Source organism: Lissotriton vulgaris, chromosome 2_1 (genome assembly GCF_964263255.1).
Source record: "Lissotriton vulgaris chromosome 2_1, aLisVul1.2, whole genome shotgun sequence".
NCBI classification, from domain to species: domain Eukaryota; kingdom Metazoa; phylum Chordata; class Amphibia; order Caudata; family Salamandridae; genus Lissotriton; species Lissotriton vulgaris.
In genome coordinates this window covers 1,802,867,715-1,802,888,359 of record NC_141687.1, presented here as the reverse complement: position 1 = coordinate 1,802,888,359, position 20,645 = coordinate 1,802,867,715, and the positions used below count along the sequence as shown (strand labels likewise).

At 45.7% G+C, this 20,645-nt stretch overlaps 1 protein-coding gene across 11 annotated transcripts in view; it reads left to right on the top strand.

Moving 5' to 3' along the window:
- NAP1L4 (nucleosome assembly protein 1 like 4) overlaps positions 1 to 20,645 on the top strand; it is a 1,422,554-nt gene that overhangs the window by 536,282 nt on the left and 865,627 nt on the right. For all 11 annotated transcript variants that reach the window (XM_086957864.1, XM_086957862.1, XM_086957858.1 and 8 more), the window contains one exon: positions 18,573 to 18,659. In XM_086957864.1, coding sequence (XP_086813990.1) covers positions 18,573 to 18,659 — 87 coding nt within the window. The remainder of the gene's footprint in view (positions 1 to 18,572; positions 18,660 to 20,645) is intronic.

The window sequence follows — 20,645 nt, the reverse complement described above, 5'->3', positions numbered from 1 at the left end:
TCAAGTATTGACCCAGAGTGCCGCTATGTGATAGTAAAAGGCAGACTATTGGGGAAGGAGATTACACTTGGAAGCATTTATGCCCTGAAGCAGGACCAGCTCCAAAGTCTACGAAATCTGTCCATGTCCCTTACATCCAAGGGTACAAATGACCTCCTCCTAGTGGGCTATTTTAACTGCGTAGCAGATGTAGATTTGGATATGTTGTCTCCCCGTTTCATGGCATGTTGGCCTCTAAGACAACAATGTGGTTCCAAGATTGGAGGGAACAGTGGGACCTGCAAGATATTTGGAGGGTATAATATGGACTATTGAGCGATTTACTCTCATCTTTAAAGCCTGCACACTAAACTGGATATGTTGGTTTGCTTTGCCTGCCTGAGCCCCCTGTGAAGCATACCTAGGGCAACCTCTGTCAGACCACATCCCACTTCTGCTATGCTTTTGCCCTGTTGCCGAGACCACGTGCCCCCACATGGCCACTTAATCCTGCTTTCCTTGAGTATACATGCTTTAGGGATTCACTACAGATGGCCATGGCATAATATTTCCAGCTTACCCAGGGCACAGCCAGTTCCCCGATGAAAGCGTAGGAAGCCTTTAAGGTGGTGATGAGGGGGCATTGTATGGGACAAATAGTATAGAGGTGAGGAGAGAAATACTTCGGGAAAGCCAATGACCAATGCACCAAATTGATGGCTGGGACGTTTCCTCATAAACTACTTGAAGACATGAGGGGTAAATGCAATAGTGCCCTAGAATGATTGAGATGCTTAGACCCGCGAGAATACAAAGCGAGAGTGCACGCAGAGGAAGGCAGATCGGTTAGACTCCTTGCGTGGGTGGTGCGCACTGAGATAAAGGGCTCCTCATCACCCTAACTACGACAGATGAGGGGAAAGTGATACTCACCAAAGGCTATTACTGTTGCCTTTAGTGCGTATTATGAGATCATATATGGGGAACCGCAGTCACAACAGCTGGACAAACTTACAGAGGTCTTGACACCCCTGACACTAAGGACATTAGACCCCACAATGTGGGAGGGATTTGGGGGCCTGTAATGAAGCAAGAGGTGAGAGCGGCCATTAAAGAGATGGTCACAGGGAAGACTCTGGGACCGGATGGCCTACTGGTGGAGTTTTTCCTCTGCCTTTGCGCTGACCATAGTCCCTAAAATTGGAGGCCCTATATGCTGAGGCACTGAGTAAGGGGTTGCTGCTGGATTCTACTAGAGATGCACTGGTTGTCCCACTTCCGAAAACAAAGTCTTCAGCAGTGCACACATCGGAGTTCTGCCCCCTCTCCATGTTGAACATGGACTTTAAGGTTTTGAGCAAAATATGGCAATGTGGCTCTTATCTCATATGCCACATCTCATACACGAGGACCAAAACGGTTTCATACCGGCTAGGTCCACACCCGGTAATCTTTGCAGACTTTTCCACGTCATGCAACATTCTGATGCCTACCTTTACCTAGAAGCCTTTATTGACTGGCATGCAACTTTGTGAGGTGGGACTTTTTATGTGCGGCGATGAACCGGATGAGAATGGGGAATGGATGGATTAGATGGTATGCTTATTGTGCACATGCACAACAGCACGGGTCCGGACAGGCGGAGTGATCTCAGCCTCCTATAATATTTATAGGCGTACTATACAGGGGTGCCCTTTGTCTCCACTTCTGTTTGCTTTGGCCATTGAGCCTCTGGCAGTACCCTTTAGACTACGGAGAATATGCCATGGCTTACTCTTAGAAGGGGAAGACCACATCATATTTCTCTATGCCAGATACTTTTTGCTCTACTTGGGTGATGGATGCCAAGGGGTGACCCAGGCCGTAGCACACCTGGGGGACTACTCTGTCTCGGCGGGTCTTTAGAGGGCAGGCCACCAGTGTCTGACAAGGACCTTCCTGTCACCAGGAAGCAGCCGCTGATTCCGACGACAATAACAACGTCGATGGTCTCCTCAGCGCTGAAAACCGTCTCGACGTCGACGACGACGGCATCGTCGGCGTCTTCCTCGACGACGAGAACGACACCTTCATCGTCGACGTGCAGACCAGTGCCGTCTACCGTTCTATCGACGACTAGGACTATGTCGTCGACGACGAGATCGACGTCGAAGACATCGACGGCGACTCCGTCGACGAAAGCCACGACGTCGACGAAGCCTCCCTCGTCGACGAGGAGCACCCCATCGACGACGACGTAGCCGTCGACAACGGAGAATGTCGTCGACGAGGACAACGTCGACGAGGACATCGTCGACGGACACACCGTCCACGAAGAGTAAATTACCGCCGACGACGGAGATTTCTATGGCGGCACCGCCGACACAGGCGTCGACGACAGCAAGCACCTGGAAAGAGTCTGAACTGCTTTCACATGCCATGGATGCCCAGACGTCCCATGTCACAATCAAGATAACTAAAAAGCCAATCACACCGGACATGACGTCACCTAGTAAGGTGCAACAGCTGACCCCATCCTGCTTCTTGCAAGATGAAGAGCTAGATGAGGAGTTATATACTCAGGCCACTAGTCCCTCCGAATTGGTGCTTAAGTGCCAAAGCACCGATGAGGAACAAGAAGTAGAGGAACACATGGAACACACTGTCCCTACTCAGGTGCACACACAAGTAACACCAATGGTGTGCCTACCAGCATCCATTGTCTCGGACCTACAATTCCTCATAAAAGACTATAAAGAGCGGTTCCCAGAGAAAACCACTATTGCTGCACCTCCAGTTTCACAGGTACCTGCTCCTGTACCTCGACATAAGCCTCCTCCGCTGGTACTTTCTAAAAATCAAGATCCAGCACAAGACATCTCGTCCGACGATGAGAAGAGAGACCATGAAGAGGGCGAAGTCCGTGACGATGACTCAGACCCTGACGCAGACCAGGACTACGTCGCTCAATCTCCGGCCTCTCCAGAGCCACAGTCTTCGGAGTCACCACCCGCGGACATTGGTGGCTTCCATAACCTCATAGAGAGGGCAGCCAAAAGGTTCCATATGTCTATGGAAACACAGGAGACTGAATGTTTCCTCTACGATTTTAAGGAACCTACGAAAAAGACGACAAGGTTTATCCCGATTATTGACTACCTATGGAAACAAGGCAAACAACTAATGCAGACGCCAGCTTCACTTCAGGTGGTAGTGCCCAGGCTTGATAAAAAATACAAAGCCACATCTTCGGCACCAGCATGTCTCACGGGTCACCCCAAAGCAGACTCTGTGGTTACTCAAGCGGCGCAGAAGAACTCGCGCAATCCTGCATCTCCCTTATCAACGCCACCCGACAAGGAAGGCAGGAAGCTAGATGCCATTGGAAAACGCTTTTCCACCACATCTGCAATGACGGTGAAGGTCGCAAATTCAATTGCACTCCTGGGCCGCTACAACCGTCAACTCTGGGCAGACATCGCGCCCTACCTCGCTAACCTACCAGAGGATTTGAGAGAGGAGGCACACTCACTACTCCTAGAGGGCCAAACATCGGCTTCTGAACTAATTGACTGTGCTATAGACGTAGCCATGACTGGCTTCAGGCAGCTGGCAGGCGCCGCTGTTCTGAGACGACAAGGTTGGCTTAAGGCCACCTCCTTCCTTCAGGAAGTACAAACTAAAATCATTGATATGCCTTACGATGGCGAACATCTTTTTGGCGAAAAGATCGATGACGCCCTCACCACTATCAAAAAGGACACAGATACGGCCAGGGCTCTGGGGACTCTACAATTTAGAAACCAGTCCTTTCGTGGTAACAGAGGAAGAGGACAATCTGCATACAGGGGAACCTACCAAAACAGGTCCTCCTACCCGTACACCCAGAGCAAAACGCAGCTCCAACAGCGTCAAAGCCAGACAGGACGTCAATCTTCCTACAACAAATCGACCTACAGGGGAAAAAACCAAAAGAGACCTGCTGGCAATCGCCAATGACTCTTCCCAATGGCCAGCTCATCCACCATTGCATTTTTTAAGACTTGGAGGAAAACTCTCGTTCTTCCTGAAGAACTGGCGAAAAATAACGACGGACCGGTGGGTTTTACAACTTATCCAATTCGGTCATTCACTAGAATTTCTCTCGATTCCCCCAACGACACCACCAGCCAAGCGGCCCCACAGACACCTACCGCTGCTTCTTCAGGAAATAGCTTCCATGATTCAAAAGGGAGCAATAGAGAAAGTTCCACACACCCAAAAGGGGAAACGATTCTACTCCCACTTCTTCCTAATTCACAAAAAAGGCAAGAAATGGAGACCAATCCTCGACCTGAGGGCGCTCAATGTGTTCCTAAAGAAACAGTCGTTCCGTATGGTCACACTACAAGCGATCCTGGGACTCCTGTAGGAAGGCGACTACATGACGTCCCTAGACCTGCAGGACGCCTACTATCACATCCCTATCCTCAAGGGACCCAGGAAGTACCTCAGGTTCGCAATGGCAGGACCCCACTATCAATTCCGTATTCTCCCGTTTGGCCTCAAATCTGCCCCACGGATATTTACAAAATGCCTCTCTCCTGTGGCAGCCTTCCTTCGTCAGCAGGGCCACCAGGTTTTCCCATACCTGGACGACTGGCTGGTAAAGGCACCGTCTGCGATAGCCGCAGCCACATCCTCCAGCGCCTGTCTAAATCTTTTCCGCCGCCTAGGCCTGCCCCTCAACAGAGAGAAATCGTCACTGGAACCAAACAAAGTCATCACTTTCCTTGGAGCGACTCTGGACACGGAACGCGCAAGAGCCTTCCCCTCGCAGGAGAGAAAGACCAAACTCATCTCCTTAGCCACGTCAGTGGCATCGAGAAAGACTCTACCGGTCCGTACCTTCAAGTCTCTCCTCGGCATGATGTCCTCATGCATTATGCTCATTCCACACTGCCGTCTCAAAATGCGCCCCCTCCAGGAAGAACTAACGAGGCAATGGACACAAGCTGCGGGATCCTTCGAAGACCGCATACAAGTCACACAAACTATAGTCAATCATCTGCAATGGTGGAGGTCGCCCAAACACCTGTCGCAGGGACTGCCGTTCCTGCTTCCGGCGGAACCACACGTAATAACAACGGACGCATCCCTAGAAGGCTGGGGAGCGGTCCTGCAAGAACTCCAGATCAATGGCAAATGGACGCCGCAGGAATCCAAACTCCACATCAACCTTCTGGAGCTAAGGGCAGTCTTTCTAGCTCTTCAAGCTTTCCTTCTACGCATCCGAAACTCCCCAGTGCTCGTCAGGACAGACAACACCACGACGATGCACTACCTGAACAAACAGGGAGGGACGCGTTCACTTTCACTCTCTCAAGAATCACAGAGAGTCTGGAATTGGCTTCTAGATCATGGAATGACGCTCAAAGCAGAATACGTCCCGGGCAAAGACAACGTCTTGGCGGACGCCCTGAGCAGGGAACGGTCACTATCCCACGAATGGGAATTGGATATGGAGGCGCTGAACTACATCTTCGCGGAGTGGGGAACCCCGCAGATAGACCTCTTTGCCACCAGGGAGAACGCCAAATGCCCAAGCTTCGCAAGCAGGCTTCCCCAACCAGAAACCCTCGGGAATGCATTTTCCATCGCCTGGCGGAACGTGTTTGCCTACGCCTTTCCGCCAGTTCAACTGATACCCAGGGTCCTCAGGAAGATGAAGTCGGAGCCCTGCACCCTGATCCTCATCGCCCCATCCTGGCCGAGGCAGCATTGGTACACGGAACTTCATCACCTATCTGTCCGACCACCTCTTCGCCTACACAAACATCCGGCCCTGCTCACAAGGTCCCAAGGACAGGTTCTCCACCCGAACCTGAGCCCTCTGAGGTTGTCAGCCAGGCTCCTGAATACCGCAAATTCAGCGACCTGAACATTCCGCAGGAGTGTAGAGATGTCCTGGCTAAGGCTAGAGCTGACAGCACTAATAAGACCTATTCTCTAAAATGGAAGCGCTTCTGTGTTTGGTGTGTGACAGAAGGCCTACACCCTTTCCATGTCACCCCACAGCAACTGCTACCATATCTACTGCATCTAGCGCAGTCAGGCCTTGCACATGCGTCCATCAAAGTACATCTAGCAGCAATATCCAGGTTCACAAGAACTTCCAAGGGCCCTTCCCTGTGGGCGGACAGGCTTGTCAAACAATTCCTAAAAGGCCTATTCAGATCCTTTCCACGGCCAAGACCAATCCCTCCGTCGTGGCACCTCAACGTGGTCCTTCACCAACTGATGAAGCACCCCTTTGAACCCATCCACAAAGCGGATATCAAATTCCTCTCATGGAAGACTGCCCTCCTCCTGGCCCTAACCTCTGCCAGAAGGGTCAGTGAACTGCTGGCTCTCTCCATCCAAGATCCTTTTTTGCAATTCAGAGAGGACAGAGTCATTCTGCGAACTAACCCCCGATTCATACCTAAAGTCCCCTCGGACTTCCACCTTAATGAACCAGTGGTGCTAAAATCGTTCTTTCCAAACCCAACTACTACAGCTGAAAGAACCCTGCATTCACTAGATCTGAAGAGATGTCTCAAATTCTACATCGACAGAACACAACACTTTAGAAAATCATCCCAACTCTTCGTTGCCTTTAGCAGACCAAGGAAAGGCATGCCCCTGACGAAACAAAGTATATCAAGGTGGATCTCCTCAGCGATAACTTTCTTCCATGACAAGGCTGGACGGCCTTTGGAGTCACGAGTCAAAGCCCATTCCACGAGAGCCATGTCCACGTCTGCGGCACTATTTGCTGGAGTGCCAATCCTGGACATCTGTAGAGCGGCGACCTGGAAGTCCCCGCATACCTTCACCAGGCACTACTGCTTGGAAACTGAGCTGACGAGGGATGCAGCAGTGGGCAGAGCAGTGCTTCGCCATCTATTCCAGTGAGGTGAGCCTTCTTACATCCCACCATCCTTTACTGGTATGCACATTTCTTTATTCCTAGATACTACATGACATTGTATGTTGGTGATTTGCAGTCGCAGATATGTTTTATCTTCAGACTCATATATATATATGTACCACCACAGAATGTGCATAATGTATTGCTTGCTACTCTGATTCAGGCATGTGAATCTATGAAAGACACCCAAATACTGGATAAGAAATGCGTTACTTACCTGTAACTGCAGTTATCCAGTATTAGTGTCTTTCATAGATTCACATGCACCCTCCCGCCTCCCCTGGAAGGACTCACCTATCTCTCTAACAACTTTACGCCTAACTGGCTTGGTGCGTACGAAAATCTGAGAGACTGAGGCTCCTCACAGGAAGGTTCTAGAAGGAGGTAGTAGCTGATTGGTTGGTTCTCTTTACTTTGGTCCTTTTTACAAATGGACACAGATAGGCTACCAAGGTGGGACCCTTGGGCCTACTGTGTTTGGTCCTTCCTACATAAGGACTTAGATAGGACGCTAAGGTGAGACCCTTAGGCCTATTGCTTTATATGTATGTCTATAGGACATTACTTTTTATATACCGGAGGCTCCCGTCTCGACGACGGGGAATGATTCAGGCATGTGAATCTATGAAAGACACTAATACTGGATAACTGCAGTTACAGGTAAGTAACGCATTTCTTCTGATGCATGGTATCTTCTCTATGGTTCAGGTTAAAAGATTTTAATCTTAGTAATATAAGTATTGATTACCAATACTTGGTTGCAGTCTGATTTATCAAGAATGGGGTCAGACCCATGTCGGCCACCGCACCGAGTACATAGTTATTTCGCGAGCATAGTCAATCTTTGTGTGCAGTCCCCGCGTTCAAAATAAAAAATCCCAAGACGGGACGAAACGCGTTGGCTACTTTTGCTGGAAATGTATGTCACTGTTCCTAAAACTTACATTTTTGCTAAGGAGTGGGAAAAGCATGAAACTTCACTAAAATCTCAAACAATGCTCAATCCTCACTTGACCCTCATGGATAATTTTTCCACAAAGCAATGAAATGAATATCAACAAATTTTCTCAATAAGGTGCAGAGCGTTTGGAAAAAAAGCAATCTTGTGACCGGTTTGTGGAAGTGTCCTTGACACCAGCAGCATCTTCAATGAATAATGCTTGTTTGCACAATCCCAATAAGATGCAGAGCATTTGGGAAAAAAATTGATCTTGAGACCATTTTGTGGAAGCATCGCTCACACCAGCACCATCGTCAAAGTCAAAGAACGCTTTATTCGATTTAAGAAAGATTAAATCATAAAAGCACAAATCGTTAAAAAGTTACAGGAAAATTGCACTAAATTACAGAGCATATATATGGGATTATATGGGATTAGCCAGCAATAAAAACACATTATATTACAGATATAAAAAATAACATCAAACTAATATTAAAATTGTAGTGTAGTTCCTATTTTCCCAATAGGCTCTGCGCATTGGAATAACATAAACGATAGTTTAGATGTAGGACTGAGGTCGACTAGGTCTCTATTGAATATGTTAGACTTAATTTAGGTTTGCCAGCTATTCAGAGGTCACTAGAAACCTTCTCTAATGAACAGCGAGGAGTGAACTTCCCTGATTAGACAAGAAGGGATTCAGCTTCTGACAACCGCATAAACATGACAACTTTGCTCCCCCAGAATAAGGAGTATATCTCCAGAGTCGTGTGAAAACAATAGATAGCTATTTCACTCAGTCAATCGTGCATACTTAGTTTCACCAGAGTGCAGAGAAATAGAGAGACGGTCGTTTTCAATAAAAGGTGTTATTTATTGAGCAGTCTTCTTTCTCATGCAAGAGAAATGAATTACCACAATTGCAATACTTGTTATAAAGTAAAGTGCGTACAGTAAAAGGAGTATTATGAAATAATACTGTAAAAGCATTGATATGGTTTCTGAGCCATATGATACTTAAAAGGTATAAAATATATACAGTTACATACAATGATAAAAGTTTGACTAAACAGACTCAACTGGTGCTTCTAAGATGCGCCTACCCCGATTACCTAACCTAAGCCTAGTACGTGGGAAGGAGTAAGTGAGCTGCAGTTTAAGTTAAGTTAGTTTTTGCCAAGAATCTGACTCAAGAATTCTCTAAGGATCTAATCCGCTCCGTACCTTGGTTTTAGAATGAAGGAGGTCTTGTATCTCGCTCTCAGGACTTGATCTCCCAGTTACCCGCAAGGGTGACTGGAAACACTTGAGATGAATTTTCTCGGCAGGAGAAAAAGACAGCGTCTTTCTCAGTGCGTCAAATGGGAGGGACGGCTTCCTTCGGCACTCGCATCAGCTGGGCTTCGGATAAGTAGATAGCCGCTCTGCTCCACACCACCGTGTGTTGCTTTAGGCAAACGTTGGTATGTTTATACCTGGAAGGTGCCGAGTTTGACGTAAGGTTGGACATAAGACGTCAATAAAAGATGTCACTAAACACTGGCCGTTCTTTCGAACTCGCAGGAGTTCTAGGACAAATCAAAACAAAAGCATGGGGAATTCCCAGGTTGCTGGAGGTTTGGTTTGTTGAAAGAACTTGTTGCACTTTCTAGGAGTCTAAGGAAGTAGCCTTGCCGTATTTGGTTTGCGTTGGCTATTACTAAATATGGATATGATTCTTATGTCTTTATAAGAGTATGATTTGTTATAACCACATAAGGGCATAATTCGGGAATATTTAATTAGGGTCCTAGATACGATCACAACACCCACTCCACGTATAATGTCCATCATTACTAAATACTAAGCAATATATAAACATATAGGTATGCATGTGTTTTCCAGCCCACCCCAAAATACATTGAATGCATTTAAAATGGTATAGATACACGAAAATGAGTATTATACTGTACGCTTTCAAGCAGTGGTATCATTCAGATAATGCAAATATAAATATCAGCTGAATGAATTGCGAAAATTACATTTATGAAATGGCTCTTAATACAAAAGAGAAGGTCGAGACCATTTCATCACATATTTATACAAGATTGTACATGTGCTAGAGGCTGATTCAAGATATTGTCTCTAGAGTCTCTAGGAATAGTAGCTCTGTTCTCTAAGAATAGTTCTACTTTAAGCAGAGTACCTTGTGCCAAAAAAAAAGTAAATATTTTGAAAGTTGGGGAAAAATAATTTCGCTTTCATGGGAAAAAATAGTTCCAAATGTTTTCAGTAGTGTTGTTTGAAAAAAACTGAATGCCGAATTCAGAGTTCAGGGAACGCTGTGTGCTCGGTATTTCAATTGTTATTGTCGTTGTTAGGAGAGAACATTACCTCAGATAGGCCAGCAAAAAACGCGTCTACCACAGTAGGTGAAAGTTGGGCCAACTCCGAAAAAGTTGAAATAGTGCATATATCCGATGCATTGCCATCATCGGTGTCTAGATCAGCAATGTTCACAGAGGGTTGTACCTGTGTGCTGCCGCTTTCATCTCGTACTTCACCGCCACCTAATCGTAATGGTGAAGTCTCAACGAATGCCGTCATCAGAATCGGTAGCCGCTGGGGACAACACGTTGCATGAGTCGTTACTGGACAAAGCAAAGCGTCAATATCCATTGGTACTGCTGATGGTAGTGTAAGACAGACGTCCAACATGCATTCTTCTCCGCATAGCAGACATCGAAGCACAGGTAAGGTGCAATTTTGCCAGATCGGTCTGAATGAAAGAAACCATGTAGTATTCAGATCTCTTAGCCGGGCCAATCCGAGGACCTCAATGATACGGTCTCGGTATCGTATTGCTAGGATCGTTTCTTCCATCGTAGCCTGAGTTTTTTCTCTGACTTGGCTTGCCATATCGGAGCAGAAGGAACAAAAATAAAATTCCTGCTAAGAGTCCCAAAATAAGAGGCAGGCTTCCGAAAAGAGTGCACAAAATTCGGGAAGATGCCCAGAACCGTTTCAAAAGGTGTTACAGTCCTGAAAAAATTGTCTTAAATACATGTGCGATGCCACTGGTATCTGACATGTTTAAAATTTGGCTTTAACATTTCTACGAAATGCACGGGCAGTTTGTCGATAATAGGGTATGTATCTCTGCTGCTGTCCTTGCAGCTTGTAGGTCATACGTCTCTTTGGACGAGGTTAAAGGCACAGTTGTCTGTAAAAGAATAGACTTCATTCTGCTTAAAGTATCTATTCGAATAGAAGAGATATTCACAGAAGGCCATAATGCCGCCTCCATGTCTGGATTGCTGTTTGGATACAATACTTGCATACAACATATGACCCTGGAAGTAACGCTCACGAGATAGGGTTTTCCTGGCATCATGCCACAACAGCTGTGGTCACTTAATATAACGTAGCTACCATTGGAAAGTTGTCTGAAAAAGGGCTCTATCTGTGTAGCTGGGGTGCCGTGCAGATGACATGAAAGGTTGTTTGATGAACCTTCGCAGGCTCCATGCAAGTTTATACCTTGACATAGAAGTGTACCACTCAGTGATGCTTTACAATTATTACAACTAAAAAATACCTCTTTCTTGCCCCCACTCCAACATCTATGTGTATAAGGTAAATTCCAGGTTGATTTGATGTATCCTTTACCCAACCTTTCATACAGGCCTGCTGGTATATACTTTTGGCAGTATTGAAACTGAAAAGTTGTTATCGGGATTGTAATGGTGCCATGTATTTACCTTTTAATGACAGGTCTTTCTGACATTATTATGTTAGTATCTAAATTTACAACTGGGTCTCCTAGCAATATACTTTCACAATCGTCGACAAGCGTTTCTATAAAGTCCATAACATCAGTTTTAGACATCTTCTTGTTATTTTTTCTTACTTTCTTTGCTTTCCTAGGACCCTGCCTTATATTTGTTCCTGAGCCCCCCCTCGTCCCCCGCCATAGCTTTCCTCTTACCCATAGAAATAGACCTAGAAAGACAGTATATCAGTTCCAAGGTTCTTTTGGGTTTATAGAACTGTTAGGATGTAAAGAGTACCTTTATAAACAGTCACAGGTTGGTGCAGTTCTTAGTTCACTCCATCCGATGGCCAATGGCAAACGAAAGGGGGGTGGCCCTGCCCTGGCTCTTCCTGGCTGTAACGGGGTTGGATGGGCCAGTCCTTGGCCCGGGCTTCGCCCGGCGCGCGTCCCTCGAAGCGGGAGGCGTGAGGTCTTTTGAGCTGGCGGCGGTGGAGGAGGGGCTGGGACCTTCACTTCCTGCTTCCTGGCCGCTAGTCCCGCTGCTCCCTGGGGCTTGTTGTCCGCCCCCGCTGCTGACATTTTTACCAGTGTTTTTGTTGGTGAAGATTGGGTAAAGCTGAGTGACTTTTGGGTCCCCTTGTTTGAGCAGTTGATTGATCTTCAATGACTGCAATTGTCTCACTTTTAGCTTTTTCTTTTTCTGTTACTTATTCAACTTTTTTTTGCTCTCCTTGATATGGAGGGTTGGTGTGTGTCCGTTGTGGGTGAAGTATGTTCTGCGAGTCTGTTCCAATGGCGTCACTGGCCCTGAAGATTGAGCTTTGTGCGTCTTTGGGTATTTTGGGGCTGCTGACAAGAATGTTGGTCGCGTGCTCTGCACTTTTGCTGTTATCGCCTGTGTTCTTTTGTCCTGATGAACCCCCTGCTGGCTGTGTTTCCTTTGGGATGTGACTGTTTGGCTTCGCCCGATCGTCTGTGTTATTTAAAGTTGGTGCCTCCAAGCACCCTTTTGCTATCCCATGTGGTTGGTGTGAGGAGAAAAAGAATGATGGATTAAACCCAGATCCTTGTGATTGGGGGTGAATGTTTGCATTGTCCAGCATTCCGTCCATCAATTGTTTCTTTTGCATATGTCGCCCTAAGTGAGAAGGGTACGCCCAGATGGGGGGCCCGTGCTCACTACACCACTGGATTCAACCTAGCCTGGCTGATGAAGGGTGATGCCCTGAAACCGGTCCCAGGATACTTGTTTCCGGTCCAGGGAGGACCTGGCTTGGCAGTTCGGGCTGGACTGTTCCCACAAGGAACACGGTCAAGACTGATTTGAATATGGCTGGGTCCAAACTGTGATGATGTGGTGAGCAAAAGAATGATGGATTAAATCCAAATCTTTGTGACTGTGGGTGAATGTTTTCATTGTCCTGCATTCCGTCCATCAATAGTTTCTTTTGCAACTATTTAAAACCCTCATACTCCATCCGGCTCAGTGGTTATTGTTATCGTCTCTTCTAAAATTGTCAGCATCATGTGCCTCACGTTAGTGTGCATCAATTCCTGACAGGATGCATTCTTCCCGGGGAGACGTGCGAGTGCTTTATTCAAGATGGCTGCCTCCTGATAAAGTTTGATGAGCCAGTCTTCCAACAGCGATCATTTTAGCAGAATTGAGGGTAATTTACTTGTATCTTGCCTCACCATGTCTCATGTTACATGTAGTGCTTCAAATAATGCACTTTCTAGACTGTTTCATCTCCTGTTAAGTTGCCTTCAGAGCTCACTGAGACTTCATCTACTCAGTTGTCCAGATTCTTGTCAGGGAAAGAGTAGTTACTCCAGGAAAGGGTGCAGTTTAGGCCTTTGAATGCTCCCACAGTTTGTATTAGCTGCTGCACCTGAGGTAATTCTTTCATTTGATCCAATTATTTTTCCACCTTACTGAATTTTCTACTTCTCTACATTTTCCTCATTCGGTTTGCAGTTTTCTTCCAATATGGATTGGGAAATTGTATCTTCTAATGCTAATATGCACAAACAAACCGCTCCACTGCCTATTAAATCAAAAACATTGTTAACTCTTTTGAACCTTCCCTTCAAATTATTTTTTAAGAATTACAAACTGTTCATTCAAATACTGATGGTATTGTTAGTGAGATTAAAAATATTTGTAAAGATATGGCTGATCTATTTATGAAAGTCTGACAACAAAATTCAGATACGAGACACAAAATCTATGATTGACCAATTACTCCCCATTACAGCAAAAATTCTTCCTATGAACAAACCTTTTCTGAATTCGGAAAATCGTAAAAGACATTATAAATTGAGGATTATTCATTTAATAAAAAGAAAACATTAAAGGTACTAATTGCAGAATAGATCTTGAAATATTGCCTGTGTCATTTGAAATTGATAAAGCACACCGTAGCTAACCCCACCTTGAACCAGGTCAGACCAAACCCACACAAGTCACATTTAAGGTGCTAAGCATAACCCTTTCGTCATGATTAAAAAAACTGCTCTAGAAATTCCACCTCTACTAGTCAACAGTCAAAAAATATATATTTATCAAGACTTCACAAAAGAAACAGGCGCCATACGTAAATATTTTACTGCGCCATGTTCCAGAGTAAAAGTATTCTGGTTTTAAATATGCCCCTTTCGACCCTTCTAATTTGCGTATTTGGAAAGACAACATCTCTAAATCTTTTCACCGCCATCAGGATCTTCGAGCATTCCTTGACCATCATTATCTTCTTTCTATAGATACACCAGAGCTTGTCAATTGATTGTTCAGTGGTGGACTCATCATTATTTCAGTATCCCTCTTTGTGCATTTACTGACTATGGGCTTGTTTTTACTAGCTTATCTTGTATATCAATCAATCAATCTATTTGTAAAGCGCGCTACTCACCCGTGAGGGTCTCAAGGCGCTGAAGGGAGGGGGGGGTGCCGCTAATGCTCGAATAGCCAGGTCTTGAGGTGTTTCCTGAAGGTGAGATGGTCCTGGGTCAGTCGTAGGTGTGCGGGGAGGGAGTTCCATGTCTTGGCTGCCAGGTAGGAGAACGATCTTCCTCCGGTGGTGGTTCTGCGAATCCGAGGGACGGTGGCGAGGGATCGAGGCTGGTGGAGCGGAGCTGGCGGGTGGGAGTGTAGAACGACAGGCGGTTGTTGAGGTATTCGGGGCCGAGTCGTGGAGCGCTTTGTGTGCGTGGGTAAGAGCGTGATCCTCTTGCTGACGGGGAGCCAGTGCAGGTTTCTCAGGTGGGCAGATATGTGGCTGTGGTGAGGGATGTCGAGGATGAGTCGTGCGGAGGCGTTCTGTATGCGTTGAAGGCGTTTCTGAAGTTTGGCTGTGGTTCATGCGTACAGGGGGTTTCCGTAGCCCAGCTGACTGGTGACGAGGGCCTGGGTGACAGTCTTTCTGGTTTCGGTGGGGATCCACCGGAAGATATTTCGGAGCATGCGCAGGGTGTTGAAACATGAGGACGAGACTGCGTTGACTTGCTTGGTCATCGTGAGGGAGGAGTCCAGGATGCATCCCAGGTTGCGTGCGTGGTCCGTGGGTATCGGTGCGGTGCCCAGCGTCGTGGGCAACCAGGAGTCGTCCCAGGCGGAAGGGGATTGTCCAAGGATGAGGACTTCCGTCTTGTCCAAGTTGAGCTTCAGACGGCTGAGCTTCATCCATTCTGCGACATCTTTCATTCCGTACTGGAAGTTGGCTTTGGCGGTGAGGGGGTCTTTGGTGAGGGAGAGTATCAGTTGGGTGTCGTTGGCGTAAGAGATGATGTTGATGTTGTGCTTGCGTGCGATGGCGGCGAGGGGGCTCATGTAGATGTTGAAGAGGGTAGGACTGAGTGAGGAGCCCTGGGGTACGCCCCAGATGATTTTGGAGGCCTCTGAGCGGAAGGGTGGGAGGCGGACTCTCTGGGTTCTGTCGGAGAGGAACGATGTGCTCCAGTCTAGGGCCTTTCCTTGGATCCCAGTGTTGTAGAGGCGGGTTATTAGGGTGCGGTGGCAGACGGTGTCAAAGGCTGCCGAGAGGTTGAGGAGGATGAGGGCGGCTGTCTCTCCGTTGTCCATCAGGGTCCTGATGTCATCGGTGGCTGCGATGAGGGCGGTCTCGGTGCTGTGGTTGGCTCGGAATCCAGACTGGGATGGGTCGAGCGAGTTGTTTTCTTCGAGGAATGCTGTCAGCTGTTTGTTGATGGTCTTCTCGATGACTTTAGCCGGGAAGGGGAGGAGAGAGATGGGGGGGGAGTTCTTGAGGTCTTTGTGGTCCGCTGTTGGTTTCTTCAGTAGGGCGTTGATTTCTGCGTATTTCCGGCTTTCAGGGAATGTGGCTGACGTGAGGGAGTTGTTAATGATGTTCCGGAGGTGGGGTGCGATGATGGTGTCGGCTTTGATGAAGATATGATGAGGGCATTGGTCGGAGGGGGAGCCGGAGTGGATGCAGTTCATGACGCGGGTGGTGTCTTCAGTGCTGATGGGGGTTCATGCGTTGAGGCTAGAGGTGGGGGGCGTTGGTTTGGTGGTTGGGGGCGGGGTCTGGGGTCCGAAGCTGTTGTGTATGTCTGTGATCTTGCGGTGGAAGAATGTGGTTAGGGAGTTGCAGAGGTCTTGTGACGGTGAGATGTCGTCGTTGCTGGCGCTGGGATTGGAGAGCTCTTTGACGATGCTGAAGAGTTCCTTGCTGTTGTGGGCATTGTTGTCCAGCTGCTCTTTGAATGATGTCCTTTTGGTGGTGCAGATCATCTGGTGGTATTCGCGGGTGGCACTCTTGAGGGCTGTCATGTTTTCTTGTGTCCGCTTGTGGCGCCAGGCTTTATCGAGGGTTCTGCACGATTTCTTTGTGTTTTGAGGGCGTCTGTGAACCATGCGGTTTTTCTGTTGCTAGTCTTGCCTGGGGGGGTTTCTTCAGAGGGGCGACGTCGTCGGCGCAGTTGGTGATCCACTGTGCGAGGTTGTGCGCTCCGTCGTTGGTGTCGGGGGTGTCGGCAGGTGGGTTCTGGCTCAGTGATGCGGTCAGTTGGTCTGTGACTTTGCTCCAGCATCTGCGGGGGATCTGTGGTGTCTGATGGTGGGAGGTGGTCTTTTTGAAGGTGAAGTGGATGCAGCTGTGGTCCGTCCAGTTTAGTCCGGAGGAGTGGCTGAAGGAGACGCGGTTGCTGGCGGAAAAGATGGGGTCGAGTGTGTGGCCGGCGAGGTGGGTGGGCGTGTCCACCAGTTGCTTGAGTCCGAGGTTGTCGAGCAGGGTGGTGGTGTTGCTGTCGTCTTTTTTCTCCAGGTGGAAGTTCAGGTCCCCTAGGAGGATGTACTCTGGAGAGGCTAGGGCGTGCGTTATCACTTGGATACTTCAAAACAAATTAAATGTGTCTCTCAATGTTGAGCGTTTAGGACTTCCAATTGAGCTTGTTAAAATATTCTATTTAGCTAGACGCAAAGCTGGAATTTGTTTTCTCTAAGAAACTCATGTTGTAGATCAAATATTAATTTATATTAATAAAAAATGGGTCAGGAATATAATTTCCTCTCCAGCAAATGGTAAAAAAAATTGAGTTGTGATCTTGTTCTCAAGGAAAATCCGAATACAGATTTTAGACAAATACTCTTGATACTGATGGTAGATAGTTATTTGTTAAAGTTAATTATTTGATTTTTTTACTATCCTCAGCTACTAAATCAATTACATCAAATTGGAACGATGCATCTTTTTTATCAGTACATACCTGGTGGTCCTAGGTTATTTTGTCTAGACGATGTACTCATTTATCCCTTAATGGTTATTCTCCTAGTGCCGCCTTCTATAAACTGGTTTGGAAACCTGTTGATGAATCTATTTCCTTGAAACGTATCTGTAACTATATTTTCATATTCTATATGGATTAATCTTAAATGTTTTATAGTTAGAGATATAAGAGGTAGCTATTGTTTGTTCCTTAATTTAATGTTATACCAATGCACATCATATGAATATATATATTTTTTTTACAGTTAGTTATATGATTATTTCGTATTTATAATTATTGTTTCATGTACCCTTTCTGTAATATTTTCTCTATTGTCTTTATTACTTTAAAAAAATAAAATATTTTGAAAACCAAGAAAACATTGTTCCCTCAGGAAATAATGGAATACCAAATTGTTTGACCAAGATTATATGTGTCTTTATCCTTCGATTATGTTCTAGCAGTAAGGCATGGCTTTTTTCCTTCTCTTACTTTGCCATGAGACCTCTTTGGAGTATACTATGCGCTTCAGAATTTACATTTTTGTATGTTGGTATGATGTAATCCACATTGTTATAGGTGCAACATATATGTTGAGGGTGAAGCAGGGTCTTATGGGGACGGTATTGGTGTATACAGAGTGGCAGAATTCTAAACGATTGACTGTACCTCATCCTTTACTTGGAAACGTAGTATCTGTCTCATTCATCTACCAATGTTTGCATAGGCCGTCAGTAGAATGAACACCTTTCAGGCAAAAATATCAGAAGAGTAGATTACTTAGGGAGAACTTCAATGACTCAAAAAAACGAGGGATAAATCAAGAAACGGTGGCATTCTTTACAGGTGTGAAATGCCCATATTTCCCCTCTTTCTGACAGAAGGGATCAATTGTTATGAGGAAAGTTTGATCAGCTGAAGGTATATTTAGAGGTAAGTGTTTCTCCAGAAGACCAACCAACCATTTTGCACTGTGTTCACTGTAGCACTGGATTGCTCAGATTAAAATAACGTATTGAGAGACGTGTCAGTTTCTAAATTGTTGTCTTTTATACTGTGCCAGTCCTCTGTTTCTCACCAGTCTAGACAATGTTTCATTAGTCTAAATTAGAACAGAATTACTACTGGACTTTGTTTTTCTAATGTTGGTGTTTTGGCTGTTGTCGAACGTAAAAAAAAGATAATACTGCACTGTACACATTTTAAAGCAATGTAATTTGTGTGTGAATTTATTTGTACAGAGACGAGAGGTTGTCAATGGTGAAGTGGAACCAACAGAGGAAGAATGTGAATGGCACAGTGAAACAGAAGAAGAGGAGACATTAGCTGTAAGAACCACATTTATTTCATGCTTTTGTATAACTAGTCACTCTGCAGTATGTTCTAATTCCCAGATTAACAATTTAGCAAGAAGTTGCTGTTGTTGAAGAGGAACTTTAACCAATGTTCAATGTCTAAGTATTCAGATTTAACCTCTTCGACGCTAATGACAAGGGTAACTCGTCATGAACTTTCCATTCATTTCAATGGAAAATGAATGTAAAATATTAAGGTGCCATAGCAGCGAAGTGGTTAAGAAGTACCCTGTTTCTTTTAGAAGTCACAGTATGCTGTATTGAAAGACTCACATGATGCCAATATTTTCTTTTTATACATATTGGGTAAGGATATCTGAAATCTGATGGACTGTTTTAGACCAACCTTAATTATTCTATCTTCTGTATTGGTATGATCCCTTTTAATGTGTCCGACAGATTTTTGTGTAATTTTTCATTTTGGATTGCTGTTTTTCTCCTATGGGACCTTAAGTTCTCTGTGAAGGCCCTCTGATGAAGAGAGCAGTTTTGCTACTATTCGTCTCCTGAAGGAGCTTGAACCCAGCCTGCTTTGTACCTCCACCTACTCCCTCATTCCTCCATTTACGTTTGGGAAGTGCAGAACACTGGCACTGGAGGTAGGGGGAGGTCTGACGAGGAGAGGGATAAAAGGTTGCTTGTCTTGCAATGCTAAGCTTTCATGTCCACAAAACATGCCTTTTGGGAATATGTTATGACATTTGTGAAGCACTTAGTTACTCCAAAATAGAGTGTCCCTTCGCTAGTAAATCAACCTCCAAGTCTACAGAGGAAGGAGGAATTAGATCAATTCAAACAGCCAGTTTGTGAGTTTTTTTTTCTCAAAGTTGGGTATGAACTTTCCTGCCTCAGGTGTAGCAGGAGGGAGTTCCAAAGTTTGGGGCCAAGAGGCTGAAGGAGCGCCTACCCATCTGAACTCTTTTCATGCTTGGCACAGCCTCTAGCTTAGTTTTAACAGATCTAAGACACCTGTTAGGTCTTTAGGGCTTAATAACTGTATGAAAGTAGCAGGTGCCTCAGGTTTACAATTTTATGGCAGAAGCAAAGAGCTTTGAAAGAGCCAGTGCAGTTTAATAAGCGCTGAACCCAGAGAAGAGTATCATTGATACTCCGCAGCACCTGTGCTGCTGCGTTTTTTATCTGTTGGAGCATCTTCAGTTTGCCTTGGGTGGCACCCCAGTAGAGTACGTTCTAGGAAAATCTAGTCCGGAAACCAGAAGTGCTAGGATTACCGTGTTTTCGGCCGCTTCTGGAAGTAGAACGATCTTGCTTAACATTCTTAAAATGCCAAAACATTCAAATTTGGATATCTGGTTGTTAAAGGGATGTAATGCTTTGTCATTTCGGATGTTGCTTTCGTAACGGCCTCTAGGGTCAGTACCGGGGTAACAACAATGATTTGCTTACCCTGAGTCAGTGCTCGCTCTATCTCACTACAGCAGTTTCTACCACTGTGAGTATTTTCTCAGTGGGTGGAAAGCACATTTCAATGTTGGTGTACAATTGTTGTTTTATGCTATAGGTACCGTATCACCTTTATTGAAAGGGATATAGGTGCACCAGGTGGGTCTAGCGACTACGCAGATCACCAGGTCAGTTTAGTTTACATGTATGTGCAGATGTTTAGAAGCTATCATATCAGCTTGTACGGAATGTAAAATGTTTGTGTGTTCTTTTGTCCAATGGTTGATAAAAAAAAATCATGTCTGATCAAGTCATAGAATGGTTTTACTCGTTCTGCGTAATCCAAAATGTATGTTCTGCCAAAATGTAAAAATCCTAAAATGGATTGTAGTCTTATCAGAGTTGTTGGAGGTTGGATCAATGCGCATTTTTCTAAAAACTCTGCTGCCAGTCTTTTGGCTTCTCTTGACAGCTTGTATCCCAGAAACAGGACATTGGGATGTGCAGTTTTTTTTTCAATTAAATTTGTAGCCCAGGTGCGCGAATCCAATAATT